Here is a 20,552-nt window from a genome sequence, read left to right on the forward strand (position 1 = left end):
AATCAAACAAGAAAAGAAAGAACTTGTCGATTCGGTGACGTTAGTTCATGTGAATAATTTCATTCGCATTTTTAGCAATACTTTTTTTTATCATAAGTACTTCCTTTTGACATGCTTCGACCTTGACCTATGTGAAAGTCATCAGTTCCGTTTAGGGAAAGTGTTATCGATGAAACATGAAGCCACGACACAAAGGACGGCAAATGTTATCAACAATGATTACATCAACAGTGTACGATAAGAAATGTGGTAATATGGTGTACGTTTTTACCAAACTGGCGAATGGTATGATTGGGACTCAAGAAAAGGCAATTGAAATCAGATCTTAGTTCTCGCTACACTAAGACCTGAGGACATCCCGTTACAAGAGACGTCCTTTCGTGACCGACTTATGAAATGACTGACAGGAAGTCGACAATGAAAGCATCAGTTTCAAAATGGCGACTTCAGTTCCCGACACCGCTTTGAAAAATATTATGACAAAATTCTCGATTCTACGGTGGCCCATAAGGGACATGGAGTCTGTTTTTCAATATTTTGATGTTTAACTTACTTTTATCTTAACCTTTTGCAAATAAACACAATCTGCCATACAAATATGTGATAAATCATGTATAAAAACATCCGAAAACATAGAAAATGTACTTTTAAGTAGCTTTTGAGTCGATGAAATGTGAAGTGAAAATGTCAAAAACTAAAATGGAAATGTCAAAAACCAAAACGAAAAGGTCAAAAACTAAAATGAAAATGTCAAAAACACAAAACGAAAATGTCAAAAACTAAAATGAATACACAGAAAACTATTTACACCGCGGTGGAAATAGTTTTCTGTATTTTCATTTTAGTTTTTGACATTTTCGTTTTGTGTTTTTGACATTTTCATTTTAGTTTTTGACATTTTCGTTTCACTTTTCTTCTTTACACATGATTTATCACATATTTGTAAGACAAATCGTGTTAATTTGCAAAAGGTTACGATAACAGTAAGTGAAATATCAAAATATTGAAAAACAGACTCCGTGTCCCTTATGGGCCACCGTACGATTCAAAATTTGAAAACTTAGGAAAAGGAACATTCTGGAATGTCTTATAGATGGCCTAGATTGTATAGCAGTACTTCTCACGGGCTATGGAAAGTCTCTTTCTTTTTAAATGATTATCCCTTTGGAGCGAGGCACAGACGATGTTTTGAATGAATCAGGCGTTACAGACCGTAACTGTCGTTCGTTCGAAATGCCATGTTGACCTTTCCGACGTTGCATGATTGGAGAGACACATTCGGACTTTCACTTTCGTCATCTCGTAAGCGACGCTCTGATTGGTCGGATGAAAGTTCGTGACCTGAAATGGGATGTCCTCAGATCTTTGTATGCGCGCGCGTTTGTGTGTGCGTGCGCGTGCGCGTGTGTGTATCGTTTTTAGTTGTTTATAGCAATAATGACATTATGTTAGTAAATATGAAAATGTGTGTGTACCTGAGTTACCTGAATAAAATAATGTAAAAATTCGAATTAAAACAATAAAACACCAATGTAAATTATCACTCATTGCGAGAATAGAACCCACCAATAAGGCGCGACTAAGGAACACGCGTACCGTACAACATAACGACCGAATAACTCAGTTATTAGTTAATGGACAAAAGCTGAAATTACAAAAAAAACAAACATGTAAAAATAGCACTGGAGTGTTTTGGCGCGAGTGAGTGAGTGAGTGTCAGCTTGATGTGGAGGAAAAGCCTGACATGGTACAGGCTGTAGACGTTCTGGGACGGTCGGGTAGCCTAGTGGTTAAAGCGTTCGCTCGTCACGCCGAAGACCCGGGTTCGATTCCCGACATGGGTACAATGTGTGAAGCCCATTTCTGGTGTCCCCCGCCGTGACATTGCTGGAATATTGCTAAAAGCGGCGTAAAACCACGCACACTCACTCACTGTAGACGTTCAAACCCAAGAGCCAGGGTATGGTGCTGACAACCTATAACGTAAATACGGAGAATCTACGATTACAACCAACGATTATTGGTTTCGTGCATGCTTGATAATTTAGGAGCAAAACGCAGAGACGACGGAATTAACAACTAAAATAATTATCGTTGCTGAAGTCTAACGTTGTCCGACGTCGTAAAACACCGCACTACCATCACGGGAGCCGCATCACAGGTGATGCGGGAGCTATTCCTGTCTATTAATGGCAAGCGAAAGCTATGAATAATGGATATTCCTTTGTTCATATCATAACTCGCAACGGGACGGGCAATAATTGCTCTATGATGATAAAATGTATTTACGATAAGCGTTAAACCCAGAATATGTTTATAATAATTGCTTATGGGGCAGCATTAGCTCTGTGTTCAGGGCAAGTAGTGAACAATAACTTGTCGCTATGTCTACTCACGCCCAATTAGCGATACGTTACCCACACTTTTTATGATTGGTGGATTCTTGTATAAGTCGGGCACGTTGATTGGTTGCAACGTCAGGAGTCCATGTCTGAGGGAAAGTCCTCGTCAGACAGACAATTGTTTATTTGAGTCTCACCCCGGTAATACAGTATAAAATTCACAAACATAAATAAAACAACATAAACTTATTACTTAGGCCACTCGATACAGACTTATGAGAGACTTATATAAAACGTTTAAGATTATGTACAGCAAACATGTATAAAAATAGTAAAGAAATATCACACTTTGTTATAGATAACCGATTTACGTTTTTGTAAAATAGCATGGCAGGTTTTGGCACTAAGATTACACATAACATTATTTGATAAAACAAAGGACACTTTATCAACGTCGCTAAGAGTACAAAAACCAGGATACATATCACATCATTGTGCTAAAAGAGGTTGATAGAGTCTCAACTTATTACCTCCCTTGCCTGATGGACCATCCGTTTTAGAAATATACTCTTTCCAATCGTTCACATACAAATCCATAGCCTTGCTTTTGACCTCAGATACAATAAATTGCGTATGAGAGTTATTTTCACATGGAATAAAATTTTCGTCCGTCTGGTCACGGGTCCTCTCGTCAATACTCACGATTCATGTCGTCTATTTTCGACTTTTCTCGGCTATTCATTGGGGTGCAATTGAGCGAATAGGTATAGGACAAAATAATATCTGATAAAATATATTTATAGCTGCTATCGTTAACAGCTCGGTGTGTGGATCCGTAGATGCGAAGACCCGTGATAATCCGGGGTAGAATAGTTCTTCAGCAACCCATGCTTTGGCGTAAAAGGCGACTATGCTTGTCGTGAGAGGCGACTAACGGGATCGGGTGGTCAGGCCCGCTGACTTGTTTGATGCATGTCATCGATCCCAATTGCGTGGATTGATGCTCATTATATTATTCACTGGAATGTCTGGTCCAGACTCGATTATTTAGAGACCGCCGTCATATAGCTGGAATATTGCTGAGTTCGGCGTTAAACAACAAACAAACCAACCAACCAGCCAACCGTAGACTCCAAAGGCGTGCCCTCGGATGATAGGTCATTGAGGTGACGGAAGTCAAAACTCAGGGGTGAAGTTGAAGTGCAGCAGCCATGTTTATTGTTGCAGGTTGAAGTAGATCGAAAGGGTACGTGACAGTGATCACGTGACAGAACGCACACGGAGACAGAGTGTCCAGTGTCCCCGGCGCTGTGACCCGCTCTGTCGCTCAAGCACAGGCAGGCACTCGGACAGCGATACAACATAGTCGACGTCGTCGTTGGTCGAATTTTGCCAGTCGGGTTTTGTACACAGAGGTATTACATAACGTAGGGCAAGGTCAGTGACCCGCGTGCATGTACATACGTAAGATCCGGCGACGCGAGGAGGTGTTAGTTGTGATAATTGTTTATTTGTCTTAAGATGGCATATACATATAAAAACATACAAGACATAAACACAATGCCAACTTCCAGCTTTCATTTTTTTAAAAGGATAATGATAATAATAATATACACAACACAATACATACTAAAAAGACACACACACACACACATGCACACACACTAGTTAGTTTACATATGCATTTATAGATAGCGCAGGAGATAAGAGTCCTGTCTGGAGGGGTGTTATTGTTAGAGGGGACATGCCGAATGTTTGCAGTATACAATAAACAGACAAAGGATCTTTTATATAAATGAGGTTTTAAATAAAGCGACAAAACCCTTTCCATATCAATTAGAAATCTCTACATAAATCAGAGTCGATTGTACCTTTCCGACTATATCATGAGCATGTGTTTATGAATCACTATCAAATAGTAATGATACCAGGTGTTCGCGAAAAGGTGAGCGTATCCTGCCCCACCGGGTGCATCCGTCACAAATACATGCAAAGGCAAGCCAAAAGAAACGTACTGAAATAGTTTGCACTATAACAAATGTATAGCAGTTTCCTTTCTCTTTCCGTTGAGTGTTCATTTGAGTAAAGGAGAAACTCCAAAGGACATCAACCCGTGAAGATTCCGGGGTAGAATAGGTCTTCAGCAACTCATGCTTGCCGTAAAAGGCGACTATGCTTGTCTTAAAAGGCGACTAACGGGATCGGGTGGTCAGGCTCGCTGACTTGGTTGATGCACGTCATCAATCCCAATTGCGCGGATTGATGCTCATGAAATTAATCACAGGATTGTCTGGTCCAGACTCGATTATTTACAGACCGCCGTCATATAGCTGGAATATTGCTAAGTGCGGCGCTAAACAACAAACAAACAAACAACCAACCAAAGGACGTCAGTATGGTAACCATTTCACTTCCCTTTCTCCCAAATAGGTGTTCATTCATTGCACTGGTCTATTTCATGTTTCACAAGACCGACACTTGTTATCATTGATAGGCCTTCATTTAATATTTGCAAATCCAAAGGAAATAAAAACTGTTACTTGGCCCCATGTCATGGGGGGACTCATACCTGTGTAATCACGTGACCTGCACAGACTGTGTATCCCGTGCAACCCTTTGTACATGTGTGTCATCGACTGTGGATTTCTGACAAGAGACACGAGTTGTTTGGACAACAAGAATTAACCTGCCTTCATTTGGAAAGCGATAGCCTTCCAGAAAGAAAGTGATAAATCATCACTAATTGACAAGGAAGATTCAGATGACACACTGCATCAGGGAAAAGACATAAAAGAATTACAACCTTAATGTCTCTGGTTACTGAGATCAATCACAACACCAGAAAGAGGCTCACGGGATCTGTAGTATTACCATCTCCGGGCTCGACTCGTCTTCATCCGATAGGTATTATGTAGGTGGCGGAATAAGCCGAGTAGACCCGAGTGACCATCTACTCTCACGCCTATTAATTGAGATTCATGCTGTTGTATTCAGTGCGATGCTCTCACGTTAAAGACAATTTTCACGCATTGTTTATGTTTACGTGACCTTTTCTGGCAAGTCATGGGCCTACAAATTGCTATATTTCGTAAGATACAAGCATCCGTAGCCTCCATGTAACATCTTTCCATCTTCCATCTTTCCATATTTCCATCTTCCATCTCCAGTTCAAATAATTGCCTTTGGCATCATAACGGGACATTCACACCTGTAAAAAGACGGGCTTCCACACTGTACCCAAGTGTTATAGCTTGTTTCAAATAACGTGTCACAAACTAAGTTTGTTTTAAATTGTGCCTGTAAACATACGTTTTGATGATACTCACAGTGTCAGTTCCTAGGCTTAAGATTAGTTAGTTATTTTGATATTGTATTTTTGTATATCCCAAGGAATAGCATTCATCAGACGATGCCTGAAAATTCCATTGTTCATGTGAATAGCGAGTTCTGAATATGATTGTCCAGGCTAGATGAATAACACGAATGACTCTTGCAGTTGGTTTTGGTACGTAATAATCTTTCATCTCTTTTCCTGGCTGAGGGGCGGTCGGGTAGCCTAGTGGTTAAAGCGTTCGCTCGTCACGCCGAAGACCCGGGTTCGATTCCAAACATGGGTACAATGTGTGAAGCCCATTTCTGGTGTCCCCCGCCGTGATATTGCTGGAATATTGCTAAAAGCGGCGTAAAACCAAACTCACTCACTCACTCACTTTTCCTGGCTGAATCTATTACGGGTTTCGAACAGATTCTGTTCCGGAATACTAGTAAATCAGCCGGCAGTCTTTGCATGAACATCGTTCGTGATGTTGAATGAGAAGACTCCAGTCGTATTTTGACTAGTACCATATGTTCCCGTGTTTTGTCAGGTGAACAGTTCACTTGCCTTTGCATGTGTTTGTGACAGGTGCCACCGGTAAGGCAGAATATGCTCCCCTGTTTGATCACTCCTGGTGTCATCACAGTTTCATAGTGATTCATCAACACATGTTTATGACACACTCGGAACCATGAAATGGACTCTTCTTTTAGTAGAGATTTGTGTGACGAGGTGAATAATTCACTTTAATTTGTAGACTCAGCCTATATTTCGGTCGCTGCTTTTAGAGGCAAAAAGAAACGTTTCCTATGCTCATTATTCCAAGCGGTATTTTTCATTATTATTTTAAGCAAAACCAACCTACCGAAATCTTAAATATAAATTCTTAGAAACACGTGATTTTGAAATTATTTCGACCAGACTTTGCATGTTTCAAAAATCCGACAAAGTTCGTTCGAAATTCAGTTTTTGTTTCAATAAGCGAAATAACGCTGACCACATCAATGGGAAATGGCGTTGTCCAATTAGGGATCCGAATTTTAATCACGTGATCGTGTGAAAACGTGATGTTTGGTCGTTCTGCAAGCCAGATACAAAAAACAAGTGACAGTGCATTATCGGGATATGAAGGTTATGAAGCCTGAAATAAAGAATCCTTTATTGATTAATTGCTTATAATAACCTCTTAATGTGTCTATTATATTTATATCTAAGATTTCGGTTGGTAGGTTTGCTTAAAATAATATATGGTATTCGGGATTGAAGGGAGGAGCGGCAACCTATTTATTTATTAACAAGAGCTTGCCGCTCCTCCCTTCAATTCCGAATACCATATATTTTTTTCACCCCGATTCCCGAATGCTACTTCGCGCATATCTGATGAGCACATAACAGAATCCACTCCACAAAGGCAGATTGTCGATAACAGTAACAAAAACCCTAGAGAACTCGTTCCTGGATTATAAATGAGTGCGGGTTGAAATAAAATTACTGAAAATATCGACATAAAATATATGAAGGTTGTTTTCATATACACCACTGTTTTTTTCTAAATTTCAATCTGCGTACCAAATACATTGCAATGTCACGGCGGGGGACACCAGAAATGGGCTTCACACATCGTACCCTTGTGGGAAATCGAACCCGGGTGTTCGGCGTGACGAGCAAACACTTTCACCACTAAGCTAACCTTCCGCCCCATAACGAAACCCATTTTGACGAGGATTTTACTTACAGATGAATCCTTTAGGCGTTTATCGTGAGTATAAGTATTGTTTTTCATTTAATTTGTTTAAAGGGATTAATCCCTTGTTTTAAAAATATGTATCGCAGACTATACCTATTGACCCGTGCGTGTGTGATCTACCTACCAGCTGTTTAAAACGTCCCTGAAAGGTTGCGATAGTCAAGTTTGATTGTATTTTCATGAGGTGGATATATACACCTCCATGGTAACCCAGTAAGTCTCATGGCAGACAGACTAATTTACTTTGAATGACATTTTGTGAAATATATGGTTGGGTTTGATGAAATATAGTTATTGTTTGTTTCTTGTAGCCAACAAAGGTCAGTATTGTCCTAGACAGGTTGATAACAGATTATAAGAAAGCTATTAGTGAATTAATTTATAAATATTACTGTTGATGTGGTTACTGTAGGAAAAGTAGGTGGGCAGTAAGTACAGTGATTAAAAGGTTCGTCGTCACGAAGAATATCGAGTCGGCTTCCATACTCACTCATCCATTCAACCGACCATTCACTCACTCACTCACTCACTCACTCACTCACTCACTCACTCACTCGCCCACCCAACCAACCAACCACTCACTCACTCACTCACTCACCCACTTACTCACTCACTCACTCACTCACTCAACCACCCACCCACTCACTCACTCACTCACTCCCAGAAGCAGAGGAAGTAGTTGACCATTACGTAAAATTATTGCTGGCATGAAAAAAGCTAACATTGCGATTGCACTTTGATAAAGTGGGATATTGTTGTGTTTTAATCATGTCAGGATACTGTTAATACTAACATAATATTTCCAATAACAAAGCGCACAATAAACAGTGAATTAGGGGATTAATGGTCAACATCAGGGATTAATGACGACCAGTTTTAATGTTTCCTTCACTATATATTTGCATATAAACTAAGACTTAAGCAAGAGATAAAAATAGTATCAGGCGACGATACCTGGTACTATTATGACTTTTAATAACTTAGTTAACGAATCTGCCGACCAACAAAAAATTGAATGTGATTTCAAAAATATTTTAAAAATTAAAATCAGAGGGTTATTTAATTCCACCAGAAGGGATTTAACTCAAGTTTCTATCCTTATTACATTGGCTCCCACTCTTTATTTATGCTCCTACCTACATAATATTTTAAGGAAAGAAAACAAATATTTGAAAACAACGCACGCACGATTCGTGCAGCGTTTCAGTTCTTATACACATACACAAATCACTGTTCCCACGTGATAAACGTGACGTTACAATACGTGATGAATACCGCAAATTTCAAAATGTGTTTATGTGTAATTAATTTCAACTATAAATCCATGCCAAATTATGTTGTCTAATGCTTGACTTGCTGACGGAACTTGCGTCTGTACCGAGACGTCGTACTGAATGAATAAAGAAGCTTGTCTCCGTAAGACAACGCCGTATTCATTGATACCAGAGTTTCTGCAGTGACACTTGAATGAGTGAGTGAGTTGGGTTTAACGCCGCTTTTAACAGTATTCCAGTTATATCGCGGCGTGTCAGCTTAATATGGGAGGAAAGCCCGAAGTGATGAAAGTTTCAGACGTTTACCACTTCGGTGAAACCCACGAGCACGGGTATGGTGCTGACAAACCTAGAAACATAATTGGGGCGAACCGGGATTCGAACCCACAATCATAGGTTTCTGGCGTGCCCAAGGGACAGCAACTCTGCACAGCGAATCGCGGCGCCTTAGGCGACTGGGCCCCCCGTGCCCCCCGGTGACACTAGAAGACAAAGCTGTTATTTATGTTAGTGAATTTAAAATGACACTGTTTTGGTAGGTTTTCTGTCTGAAATATATTGCTCCCCGAGAATATGTGGGTTAGAATTGGTCTTCAGCAACCCATGATTGTCGTAAGGCGCGACGAACGGGATCGGGTGATCAGGCTCGGTGACTTGTTTCATGCATGTCATCGTATCCCAAATGCGATGGTGGATGCTCACTATGACAATCACTGGATTGTCTGGTCCAGACTCAGCTATTTACAAGCCACATTCAAACACCTTTGGTGAGTGCGGTGTTAAACAACAAACACAATTCCTTACTTGGTGATTAAAGATTTCCCTACATTTGTCCCTGGTGAGTTTTTCGTGCGATATTTTACGTCATTGAAATATACTCGCAACAGTGACACTATTTCCGACCCTTTCATGAAATAAAATGTAATCGTCACAGAGTCCGACCAAGCGTCCGTAAACATCAACGGAATCAAACACACAACCAATCAAACGGTTATACAGAGCCCGAAAACACCAACTGAATCTAACAACATCCAATCAGAAAGCGAAACAATATCCGACAATCAAAGTGAGTGAGTTTGGTTTAACGCCGCTTTTAACAGTATTCCAGTTATATCGCGGCGTGTCAGCTTAATGTGGGAGGAAAGCCCGAAGTGATGCAGGTCTCAGACGTTCACCACTTCGGTGAAAACCACGGGCACGGGTATGGTGCTGACAAACCTAGAAACATAATCCTTCGAAAGGACACGCATATGTATTTCATAACAGTACTGTGTATTATATTTAAGCTCATGTCATTGGGACCATGTGTGACTTTCATGTCACATGAATCCCCATACCCCACCCCGCCTCCACTTTTGTTTTCACTCTTTAGAAACCGACATAAATAATCTTGTTATTGAGAAAAAGATAAAGGTGAAGACAGCCACAATTCAGAGACCCAACAACCGTCATATTACCATAGTCTTATTATTGAAACGGGCCATGATAAGATTTCACATAAACAACCCAGTCTGTAGAACAGGAAAATATTAAACTTTATTGAAGACTTTATTGTTCGCCTTAAAGTATTTTTTCGTCTGTCGGTCCAGACTGATTACTGTTTATCCCTATTATTCCAGACGGTACTGAAAAGTATATTCTAATTATGATATTGTTCAACGTATTTGGGGGGCGGTCGGGTAGCCTAGTGGTTAAAGCGTTCGCTCGTCACGCCGAAGACCCGGGTTCGATTCCCGACATGGGTACAATGTGTGAAGCCCATTTCTGGTGTCCCCCGCCGTGATATTGCTGGAATATTGCTAAAAGCGGCGTAAAACCAAACTCACTCACTCACTCAACGTATTTTGGCACGAGTGGCTCCGTTGCCTCAAGCACTGCATTTCACTGCACTTGGAGTGCCAGGATACACAGACTTGTTTGGGGAATACCAGATCTTGTCCTGTTATAGCAGTATACCCTTCCTCGTGGATTTCACCAAAAGCGTCTACAACCACCGTCATATCTGGCTTTCCTCCAGCATTAAGCTGTCACGCTGTTATAGAACAGAAATAATGCTCAAAGTGGCGACAATTCCAACTCACTAACTCACACTTTCATGGGGTTTGGAAAAAAAATAAAAAATATTTTTTTGGTAAATGAAACAAATTGTGCATGTAAAGTGGACCCCATCACCCCTGAAAGTTAAATTACACAAGACAAACACACGCACGCACACAAAAAACAACACACACACACCTCACGCGCACGTACACACAAAGGGGTGGGGTGGTAGTCTAGCCGTTAAAGCGTTCGCTCGTCACGCCAAAGACCAGGGTTAGATTCCCGACATAGGTACAATGTGTGAAGCAGATTTCTAGTGTCCCAGCCGTGATATTGCTGGAATATTGCTAAAAGCGGCGCAAACCCATACTCACTCACATACACGAAACAAACATAAACGCGAGCACCTACTCACGCGCACCCACACACCAAACAGGCACGCACATTTCTCTTTACAACTTCACAAAATCCCCCATCCACCTCTCTCTCAGATTTACCAGCGCAGAGAATTACACCTACAGCAAAGAAATTGTCCTGGGATGACACGTGACGTCACGACATGTGTGTTATCACTTAATGGCAGTGATTGTCTCAGAATAGTCTGGGAATGTTTACCAACTTCGACAATAACAAGACTCTGATGGTCAGGTTCCTGTTTAGAAATAGGTGCTTGACATGACGCTGTAACTGAACAAGATAAGGAAGATGGTCATTATGAACCTTTTCTCGGCATTACTGCCTATTCTCGGACGACCAACGTTATTTTACTGCATTGTGCCGTTTGTGAGAATGAATAATGAAATCGTCACGTTTAAACAAAATAACATTTGTCCAAAACAGATCTCACAATGTCTTAGATATTTTAAGAGGTTATAAATCCAGTTATTACCCTTTTGGTAACATTGTTGTCCAAATAACGCAAAGTCGTACAAAGTTTTACTTCTATTTCAAATCAAAGATCCAGAAAGTTTCATCTTTATTAGGTTACATTTTCAAGATGTGTTTGTTTGTTTGTATGTTTGTTGTTTTTACGCCGCACTCAGTAATATTCCAGCTATATGACGGCGGTCTGTTAATAATCGAGGCTGGACCAGACAATCCAGTGATTGACATCATGAGCAACGATCCACGCAATTAGGCTACGTTCACATGTATCAAACAAGTCCGCGAGCTTGACCACCCGATCTCGTTAGTCGCCTCTTACGACAAGCAGAATCGCCATTTACGGCAAGCATGGGTTACTGAAGACCTATTCTACCCCGGATCTTCACGGGTCTTTTCAAGATGTGAAGTCTAGACGCATAGATAATAAGCGACACTTTCAGGTATGCTTTTGATCGCCAAGTAGGACCATGTCCCCCCGTATATTCATCATTACAACATTGGGTACCAATCGTGAATTTCACACATCGGCCCGAAGTGGGTGATTGAAGGCCTGGGGGTGCAAGCGTTTGCAAAGTCGTCACGCGTAAAACCTACACTCGCTGCTCACATTGTGTGAATGTGTAAAGTACAGTATGTCCCATGCGCGACTATTGCCAAAAGCGGTGTAAAAATATACTCCCTCGCGTACTCCTCCGCGAAATCAGGTTTTGGAGGGGGGATGTGATTGAAGGGACGCAACTCTTTCTTGGTGGTGTGTAATTGACTGAATCCCTCTGAAAATCTCGCAATGGTGACGTGGTCATTGAGCCTTAAAAACGAAAATGTGTGGCAATGGCAGTCGTCACGTGAAGCCATCAATACGAACAAATGAAGGTTAAAGCAGCTATATATGACCGCCGAATATCTTCGAATGGAACAGAAATATAAACATTAACTAGAGCCAGGTGGTGTTGACTGCAACATTCATTTGTTAAGGCAAGGTTTGCAGAGCTCATGATAACGTTGTTTGTCAACGATCTTGATCTTTCGGTACGGGTACTTGCATAATCCAGATACTTGACCCCCGTACCGACCAGTCGTGTTGAAAGAATATAAACCATAAGTCTGCCTTCTAAATGCCGCCTAACGACAAACAGACGGGGAAAGAAAGAATACACTTGAAAATTGGATTTGACCAAAACAGGGCTGAAAATACTGAAAACTTTAGGTCCAAAACATAATTATAATACCTGTATCCTGAAGTGAAATAATCTCACATACGTCAAAGGTGGTGATGTACAAAGCGATCATTGCGCTAAGGAGGTCGTTACTCCCATACTAAAACACAGACTTACGACAGTCGTGGCGCTCAGGTTGGTTTGTACAACACCTCTATCTCTCTCTCTCCCTCGCTCTCTCTCTCTCTCTCTCTCTCTCTCTCTCACAACATGTCTTTACACATTAAAGTGACCTTATCGCTAGCCCTCAATTGTACTTCGACGTCTGTCTACAAGTGGAGCCCTACAACCATTGTAAACAAAATACTCAAATTGAAATACTCTTCACGTGCCCATTTTTAATAGTTTTCTGAAAAGTTTTGTGGGAAAATGAAATATGAAAAAGGGTCATTGAATAGCAAGAATGTGCATTTCTATTTGTTAAAACAATTGCTTATAACATGTCACATTTGATATATTCGCGCCCCCCTCAGTATAAAGTGCGAGTGACCGACTGTTGGTCCGATATTCAAAGCGCGGCGCTAATGTGACTTTTCAAATTTTCTTATAGATGTCCTGCGTACTAACAACATGGCGCTTGAATTCTCATAAGTTGAAGTAATTCTTCCAAAAGGATCTTGAGCGTCGGTGCTGTTATGTTTGCAAACACAACTGCAGGCGCATGTTGTTAATGCGTATGCATAAAAATGTCAACAATGCCCATATTTTGGCATATATCAATATTCATGCGCAACCAGATTTTGCAACCGGTTTCAGTTTGGTCTGTCAAAGAATAAAAGTTGTTATGTATTTACACTGACATATATATTTAACATGGGTAATAAATAAAATACCACACGCATTCTCGTTAGATACCACTTTACGAAACTCCTGAACTTTCTATCATATCTGACCTCGCTTTCGCACGGTCAGATACCATAGAAAGTCCACTCGTTTCGTAAAAATAGTATTTAACGAGAATGAGTGTAGTATTCTCTATATAAGCATTGACTGTGTATTTATTTCGGTTCATTGAGGTATGAATCGAAAAGAATACACAGTCAATCCTTAATTTAATCTGATGAACAAAGAGCTGGTTTGCCGCCGTGTTGATGCAACGCTTTAGAAAAGGCTCCGTAATTGAAATGATGACGTCACAGTATTATGACGTCATAGTCGTTCTTATGACGTCAAGTTAGTAACTGTTCACCATCTCCACGCAAAACAGTCACCATAAAATAAGCAACATGGCGCTCTTTAGGCATATCTTACCGAGAAGTGTGACGAAACGCAACTCCAAAGACAGTTTAACATCAAACAGCACCAACTCTCTCGTGAGTGACGACAACACAGACTGGAAGGTACCTCAGGCAGACGACAGCGTGTGTGACATCATCGACATCTTCATTGATGACGTCAAATATGACGACAAAAGGGTCGATCTAAACTCACACTTTTCACTTCACAGGTAAAATATTATGTTACTCGATAATTATAACATATCGGAACATTCTTAGTATTTTGTGAAGAAAGGAACAGTTGACAGATATTTCTGAAACGTTTCTAATTTATTTTGCACACAAGTGTGACAACTTGACACTTTCAACTATCCAAGAACATCATAGCATTCTTGCCTTGGTCTATATTAAGTATTAAATCAATTTCCGGTACACCTACAGAATACAGGCCATGTCAGTTTGATATAATATGGCAGCACGCGACAACGAGACAATTCTTTTAAAATAGGGCGATGACCTACACATAGGCAGAGAAAAATGATTCGCTTGTATTTGTATAGTTGGCAAGAATGCAGTATACCGGATACCGCCATTTTGGTTAGGGATGTGCACGAGCTCATTCCTTAGTAACGGTTTCTATGTACTGATATGCCTAAGTCATGTGTGACGAGCGAGTACTCTCATCATAAAGGTGGTCGTTCCACAAAAGTCGATCTTAGCGCTCCACTCATTAGTCTTACGACAGTCGCAGTGCTAAAGTCACTTTCTGGAACAAACCCAAGGCTTTCCCAAAGCTAATTGTCAACACTATTGCATATCCAGGATGAGGGCTGGATGGAGGATGGACGGCTCAATGGTTAAAGTCGCCGCAATTTGGTGTGCATAATTGTGTCCCTTTCGCACACCAGGATCCGATGGTCGTGGGTTCGAATCCAAGATTCGCGCTTATGATAACATTTAGAATGAACCCTTACTCATTGAATTTAGCAAAGCTGCAACGTTCGCAGCTTTCGTCACTTCGGGCTTTCTTAACCCTTTTAACTGACCAGCCTTGAGAAAGATTTGGAAGTGGCGTTAACCTGTTTTACCCACTAACACACCCACAATTTCACCCACTAGGTAAGTCATCCATGTCAATGACATAGTAACATAGCCCCGAAAGGATTTCATCAAATCTCGTGTGATCTGTGTAGGAGACGACACCGGAAGTTATCCCGCATGAAGCGAGGTCTGCTGGAAATGGAGTCAGAAATGAAGGAGTTACAGCGCATGCTCACCAGAACGGAAGCGGAAATAAAGGCGGTTGAAGGCGAAGCAAAGGAAAAACTGGGAGAGCTGGAGAATGTTCTAAAACGTGGTAAATTAAATCAGACTGTCTTGATGTGTGCCAATTAACGTTGATCTTATGTCAAAAGTGAAATAGTTGAAAGGAATTAAGAGAGCCGGAGGTTTCAAATGTTGGTATATCGCGCAGACCATAATATCAAACCCAGGACTCTCAATGCTTCTCAAGTTTCAGGACTACATAATGTTAAGGCAAACAATGCCTTTATAATACGCATCTATGGAACTAAAACGTTAAATTTGCAAAACAGTGTTTCTCAATCACCCATCATGCCTGTGTTGCCTTTCGAAGATGCCCCCTAAACCCCTATCCACAATGATAAACTGTGACCTAATATTACATCACTTGTAAGCATACATGTACATTGTTTCAAACGTGTTTTTTTACCACCATGAAGATCGGGATAGAAAAGGTCTTCAGCAACCCATGTTTCACGTATATAAAAGGCATCGGGTGATCAGGATCGCTGACGTTCTTGATGCAAGTCATCATACTACAGTTGATTAGATCGATGCTCATCACTGGATTGTCTGGTCTAGACTGGACTCGATTAATTACACACCGCCTTAATATAGCTGGAATATTGTTTAGTGCACCGTTAAACAACAAACGATGTGTTTTGTGTTTTTGTTGACCGTGATCTGTTTTTCAGTTGATGTAGAGACAGAAGTGGAAGTGAAGAAGAAGGAGCCTTTATTGTTTAAGAAATACACCAACCTGAAGACACCATCCGAGTGCAAAAATCTCATCAGAACTGTCCGTCAGAAACAGAGGGCGCTGCAACACATCGAGCTGCTCGTCTACCGGAAGTACGTCAGATTGCAACATAGCGGAATACCAAGCCCGGAAAAACCGAAAACGAAGATGTATTCACTCCTTCCGGTGAAGCCCGTGAGACTGAAACCGTGTAAGACATTTTCTGGACCTAAAGACGTTCCTGAGGGCGTGGTGTTTGTTGAGATTGAGGACCTGAAAACCCCTGAAAGCCCCATTAGGGGCCTGAGGACGGAGGAAGACATGTCACGCATTTCGTACGGCGTGCCTCTTGAGACCGAGGTGTGATACGCAATGCTTATCGGGGGTACGGGTCGCCCATTTGCCTAAGGCGCGGTATTCGTGGATTCGAATTTCAGGTTCGCCCTGATTATGTGTCGCGGTCCGTCAGCATTATACTCATCATCTCTGTTTTCACAACGAAATCGAAGCCCTGCATCACATCGGGATCTCCTCCTATACCGGGATATAACTGATATAAAGTCAACTCACTCACTCATTGAATAAATATCAGTTATAATGTATCACTGACATTATTTTCCGTTTTTAAATCTCATACTGTTTTGTGAGTGCTCACATACGTCCAAGGTGGTGATGTACAAAGCGATCATTGCGCTAAGGAGGTCGTTACTCCCATACTAAAACACAGACTTACGACAGTTGTGGCGCTCAGGTTGGTTTGTACAACACCAAGGAACTTTTCTCTCTCTCTCTCTCTCTCTCTCTCTCTCTCTCTCTCTCTCTCTCCCTCTCATAACATGTCTTTACACATTAAAGTGACCTTATCGCTAGCCTTCGATTGTACTTAGACGTCTGTCTACAAGTGGAGCCCTACAACCATTGCAAACAAAATACTCTCTCTCTCTCTCTCGCTCTCATTGATCATGTCATTCTAGCATTTATTTAAACAATAAGGTGCAACGGCAGAGATACTGTTTTATATGCATAACAATTTTAATCGACATTTATAAAAAAAAAAATGTAAAACAAAAATCCACTGAACAATTGATTATTTGTAAAACGAAAAAAATCTTTAACTAAACGATAAAAGTACATTTATTGTTCGCCAAGTCGGAAATGATACAAAATAATTAAAAGGGGACATAACTCCACTATGCTTGGAACTTGGCCATAGCAGCGCCCTTGATGGTAATTTGCTTTGTATCACGACGACATATTCTCAAATTGTTCCCACCAAACTGTTACATTGTATTCACGGCATTGACACCATGTGCGAATAGGCGTCATCACGCATCACGCAACACAGAGAATAGAGCACTAGCACAATCGATGGTCCTATCCGGCACTCGCATCAGTCCTAAGACTACCATGAACACACAATGCCATTTAGAAAGTGGTCACATGTAACACGTTATATTTGGAATAACACTTTCTTGGTAAAGTACATATTCTGGTACTTTTTTTTAGTTTGAGTCCCAGCCTACCACTTGTCGGACTTTCATTTTGTTGAAGCCTCGGTGGTTGAGTGGGTAAGATCGCTGACTTTGTGTGCTGGCGATTAGGTGCTTCACTCTGGCAGTGTGGGTTCGAATCCCGGATAGGACTCAACCTAAAAAGTACTCGAACCTGTACTTTACTCGGAAAGTCATCTCCCGAATATAACATTTGCTACCTTAGATTACCAATTCACAATTATCAATTCAGACTGTGTAAGTGCAATTTGACTCTCACCTAATAGTTCGTAACGGAAAAAAACCACGATTTATAAGAGACAATTTGAAACTATTTTTGGCACAACATTTAACAAGTTTTTGTCATGTAAATAACGCATAGAATCAATAGAAAATTGGATAGGTTGTTCGTTTATTTTAAATTAACAAGGCAGAAATATTAAATACATCAAATACTAGTGAGTGAATGAGTGATTTGTGTTTAACGCCGCTTTTAACAGTATTCCAGTTATATCACGGCGTGTCAGCTTAATGTGGGAGGAAAGCCTGAAGTGATGCAGGTCTCAGACGTTTACCACTTCGGTGAAACCCACGAGCACGGGTATGGTGCTGACAAACCTAGAAACATAATCGGGTCGAACCGGGATTCGAACCCACAATCATAGGTTTCTGGCGTGCCCAAGGGACGCAACTCTGCTCAGCGAATCGCGGCGCCTTAGACGACTGGGCCACCAGTGCCCCCACATCAAATACTAAAACAAACGTATTCAAAACAAACATTGGTTGTTTCTCTTCGCCTTGTCTCAATATTACATATTTACGTTAAGAATATACATTGTAGTATGCCCCTTTTACATGACATAAGCAGTATAAATCGAATAAGGTGTATAAGTCTATTGTGAAGTCAGTATATTAGAAAAGGTGAAATGTGATTAAATTATGCAAAACGAGAGGAGAAAATAGTTTGTGATTAAACGCAGTCCTGTGGATATCAGAAACAACAAATATTATCAGTTCTGTTCTTTTATTATAATCCGTTTTAGTTTTAGCCACGTGGAACTTTTACAATAACTTACCAATTCACTGTATTGTATCTAATCTTAATCTCCTACGTCCCGAAGTCTCAATAATGTGAGTCAATGTAACCGACAAATAAAGACATGGATCCCTAAAATAGTAGGAAATGCTGCACAATGTAAAATCTGCTTTGTTTACAATTTCTATTGTTTCCAATGAAGCATAATAATTTTCTTAAAGAGTTTTCATGGTCGATTTTTAAAAAAAATAGAATTACCCCCAGAATATCATATTGTCATCCCCTAATAGCAAACATTATGAAGCCTATGGGTTTATTTCACACACCAGCAGTCACCCAAATTCTATCTTGAATTTCCCCGTGCATACATGAAGGGAAGCTTGCACCATGACCACTGTGGATGGTAGCTCTGTGGTTAACATTGCCCTTGCTGGTTGCGACCGCCTCCGTGGTCTTGTGGTAGAGCGTCCGCCCGGAGAGCGGAAGGTGCGGGGTTCGATCCCCGACCGCGTCATACCAAAAGACGTTAAAAGATGGTACTTGTTGTTACCCTGTCTGGCGCTCGGCATTAAGGGGCTAAAACAAGGACTGGTCGGCTCGGAGTCAGTATACTGTGTCTGAGTGGTGTATTCATGTTAAACTGCGGCATGGTATCTCAGTGAGCTAGCACTATAAATCGGCATCAGTCCGGACTAGTACAAGCAGCCACACAAACACATACACGTACATGCGCGTCGCTATATAAGTGCAATAATCTTGGACGCGACGTTAAAACCCATTTCACCTCACCTCACCTTGCTGGTTGCAGCACACCAATACAGGTCATTGCAAATAGAATGTGCCATCAAGCTGATAATTTCAAGGCCTTTCTTTTTGCTGATAGGGGCGGTCGGGTAGCCTAGTGGTTAATGCGTTCGCTCGTCACGCCAAAGTCCCGGGTTCGATTCCCGACATGGGTACAATGTGTGAAGCCCATTTCCTGTGTCCCCCGCCGTGATATTGCTGGAATATTGCTAAAAGCGGCGTAAAACCATACTCACTCATCCCTTTTTGCTCATTTTTAAAGTTTCTTGTAAATACCTGAAAACATTAAAAACTGACTGTACAATGGCTAGTGATGTCATATAATGATAATATTCAACGGAAATTACCTGGATGTGTGTTTATTAAGTTTCAGGTGATGAAATACATTAGTTACAAGCTAATACTGATGATTTCTATAACCATGTATTCACCTTTAGCTACATGCCATACATCAAATCAATGGTGAATGCCAGCTTCCTCCTTCCTTAAGTAGGCTTTAATCTGAGTGTGCCTGTCTGTAATGATGTCATCCAACCTGGCTGTCTGAAGAAGTGCAAGGCCCCTTTTTAATTCCTCAAGTTCCATGGGAATTGGCCACCTCCTTCGACTGAAAATAGAGCAACAGAAATCCAGTTGTTCACACCTGTACAGAGATGATCAACATCAACACTTTCAGAAAGTATCACTGGACACACCTCAACATGGTCATGTCACATCATGTGCAGTTGGTGTATTTAACTGTATGTATTTCTTTTACTGTGTCATGAATCCTTGTTATGACAAGAATCTGTGTTCTTACCTGTACCAACTGTTTCTTCAGTATGATCATTGAGGGACCTAAAATTTAAAATAACAACTGTCAAATTACAGTGATTGAGCATGTTAGATTGTGATTTTTTAATATTTCATGTTATGGTACAAATTATATGAACTTGAAAATGGTACAATCAATACATACTGAGTATCTTCGAACTTGACTTGGCATGAGTGAGTGAGTATGGTTTTACGCCGCTTTAAGCAATATTCCAGCAATATCACGGCGGGGGACACCAGAAATGGGCTTCACATATTATACCCATGCCGGGAATCGAACCCGGGTCTTCGGCGTGACGAACGCTTTAACCACTAGGCTACCCGACCGCC

General features: G+C 40.9%; 1 protein-coding gene and 1 pseudogene across 1 annotated transcript; one reads left to right on the forward strand and one right to left on the reverse strand.

Annotated features, from left to right (window-relative positions):
• Positions 1-13,994: 13,994 nt before the first annotated feature.
• Positions 13,995-16,681, forward strand: LOC124130903. The gene is made up of 3 exons (XM_046493959.2): positions 13,995-14,268; positions 15,232-15,395; positions 16,036-16,681. The coding sequence occupies exons 1-3, from the start codon at positions 14,048-14,050 to the stop codon at positions 16,443-16,445; spliced, it is 795 nt and encodes a 264-aa protein (XP_046349915.1). The 5' UTR covers positions 13,995-14,047; the 3' UTR covers positions 16,446-16,681.
• Positions 16,682-18,923: 2,242 nt separating this feature from the next.
• LOC124130942 lies at positions 18,924-20,279 on the reverse strand (annotated as a pseudogene).
• Between the last annotated feature and the right edge of the window lie 273 nt (positions 20,280-20,552).

Source organism: Haliotis rufescens, unplaced genomic scaffold (genome assembly GCF_023055435.1).
Source record: "Haliotis rufescens isolate VD_foot unplaced genomic scaffold, xgHalRufe1.0.p SCAF_9, whole genome shotgun sequence".
NCBI lineage: Eukaryota > Metazoa > Mollusca > Gastropoda > Lepetellida > Haliotidae > Haliotis > Haliotis rufescens.

Bases quoted from the DNA above. Each gene is read 5' to 3' on its own strand.
- LOC124130903 (XM_046493959.2), top strand. From the start codon at position 14,048: ATGGCGCTCTTTAGGCATATCTTACCGAGAAGTGTGACGAAACGCAAC. The intron at 14,269-15,231 runs GTAAAATATTAT...TGATCTGTGTAG, and splicing joins TCACACTTTTCACTTCACAG to GAGACGACACCGGAAGTTAT. The intron at 15,396-16,035 runs GTAAATTAAATC...TCTGTTTTTCAG, and splicing joins GGAGAATGTTCTAAAACGTG to TTGATGTAGAGACAGAAGTG.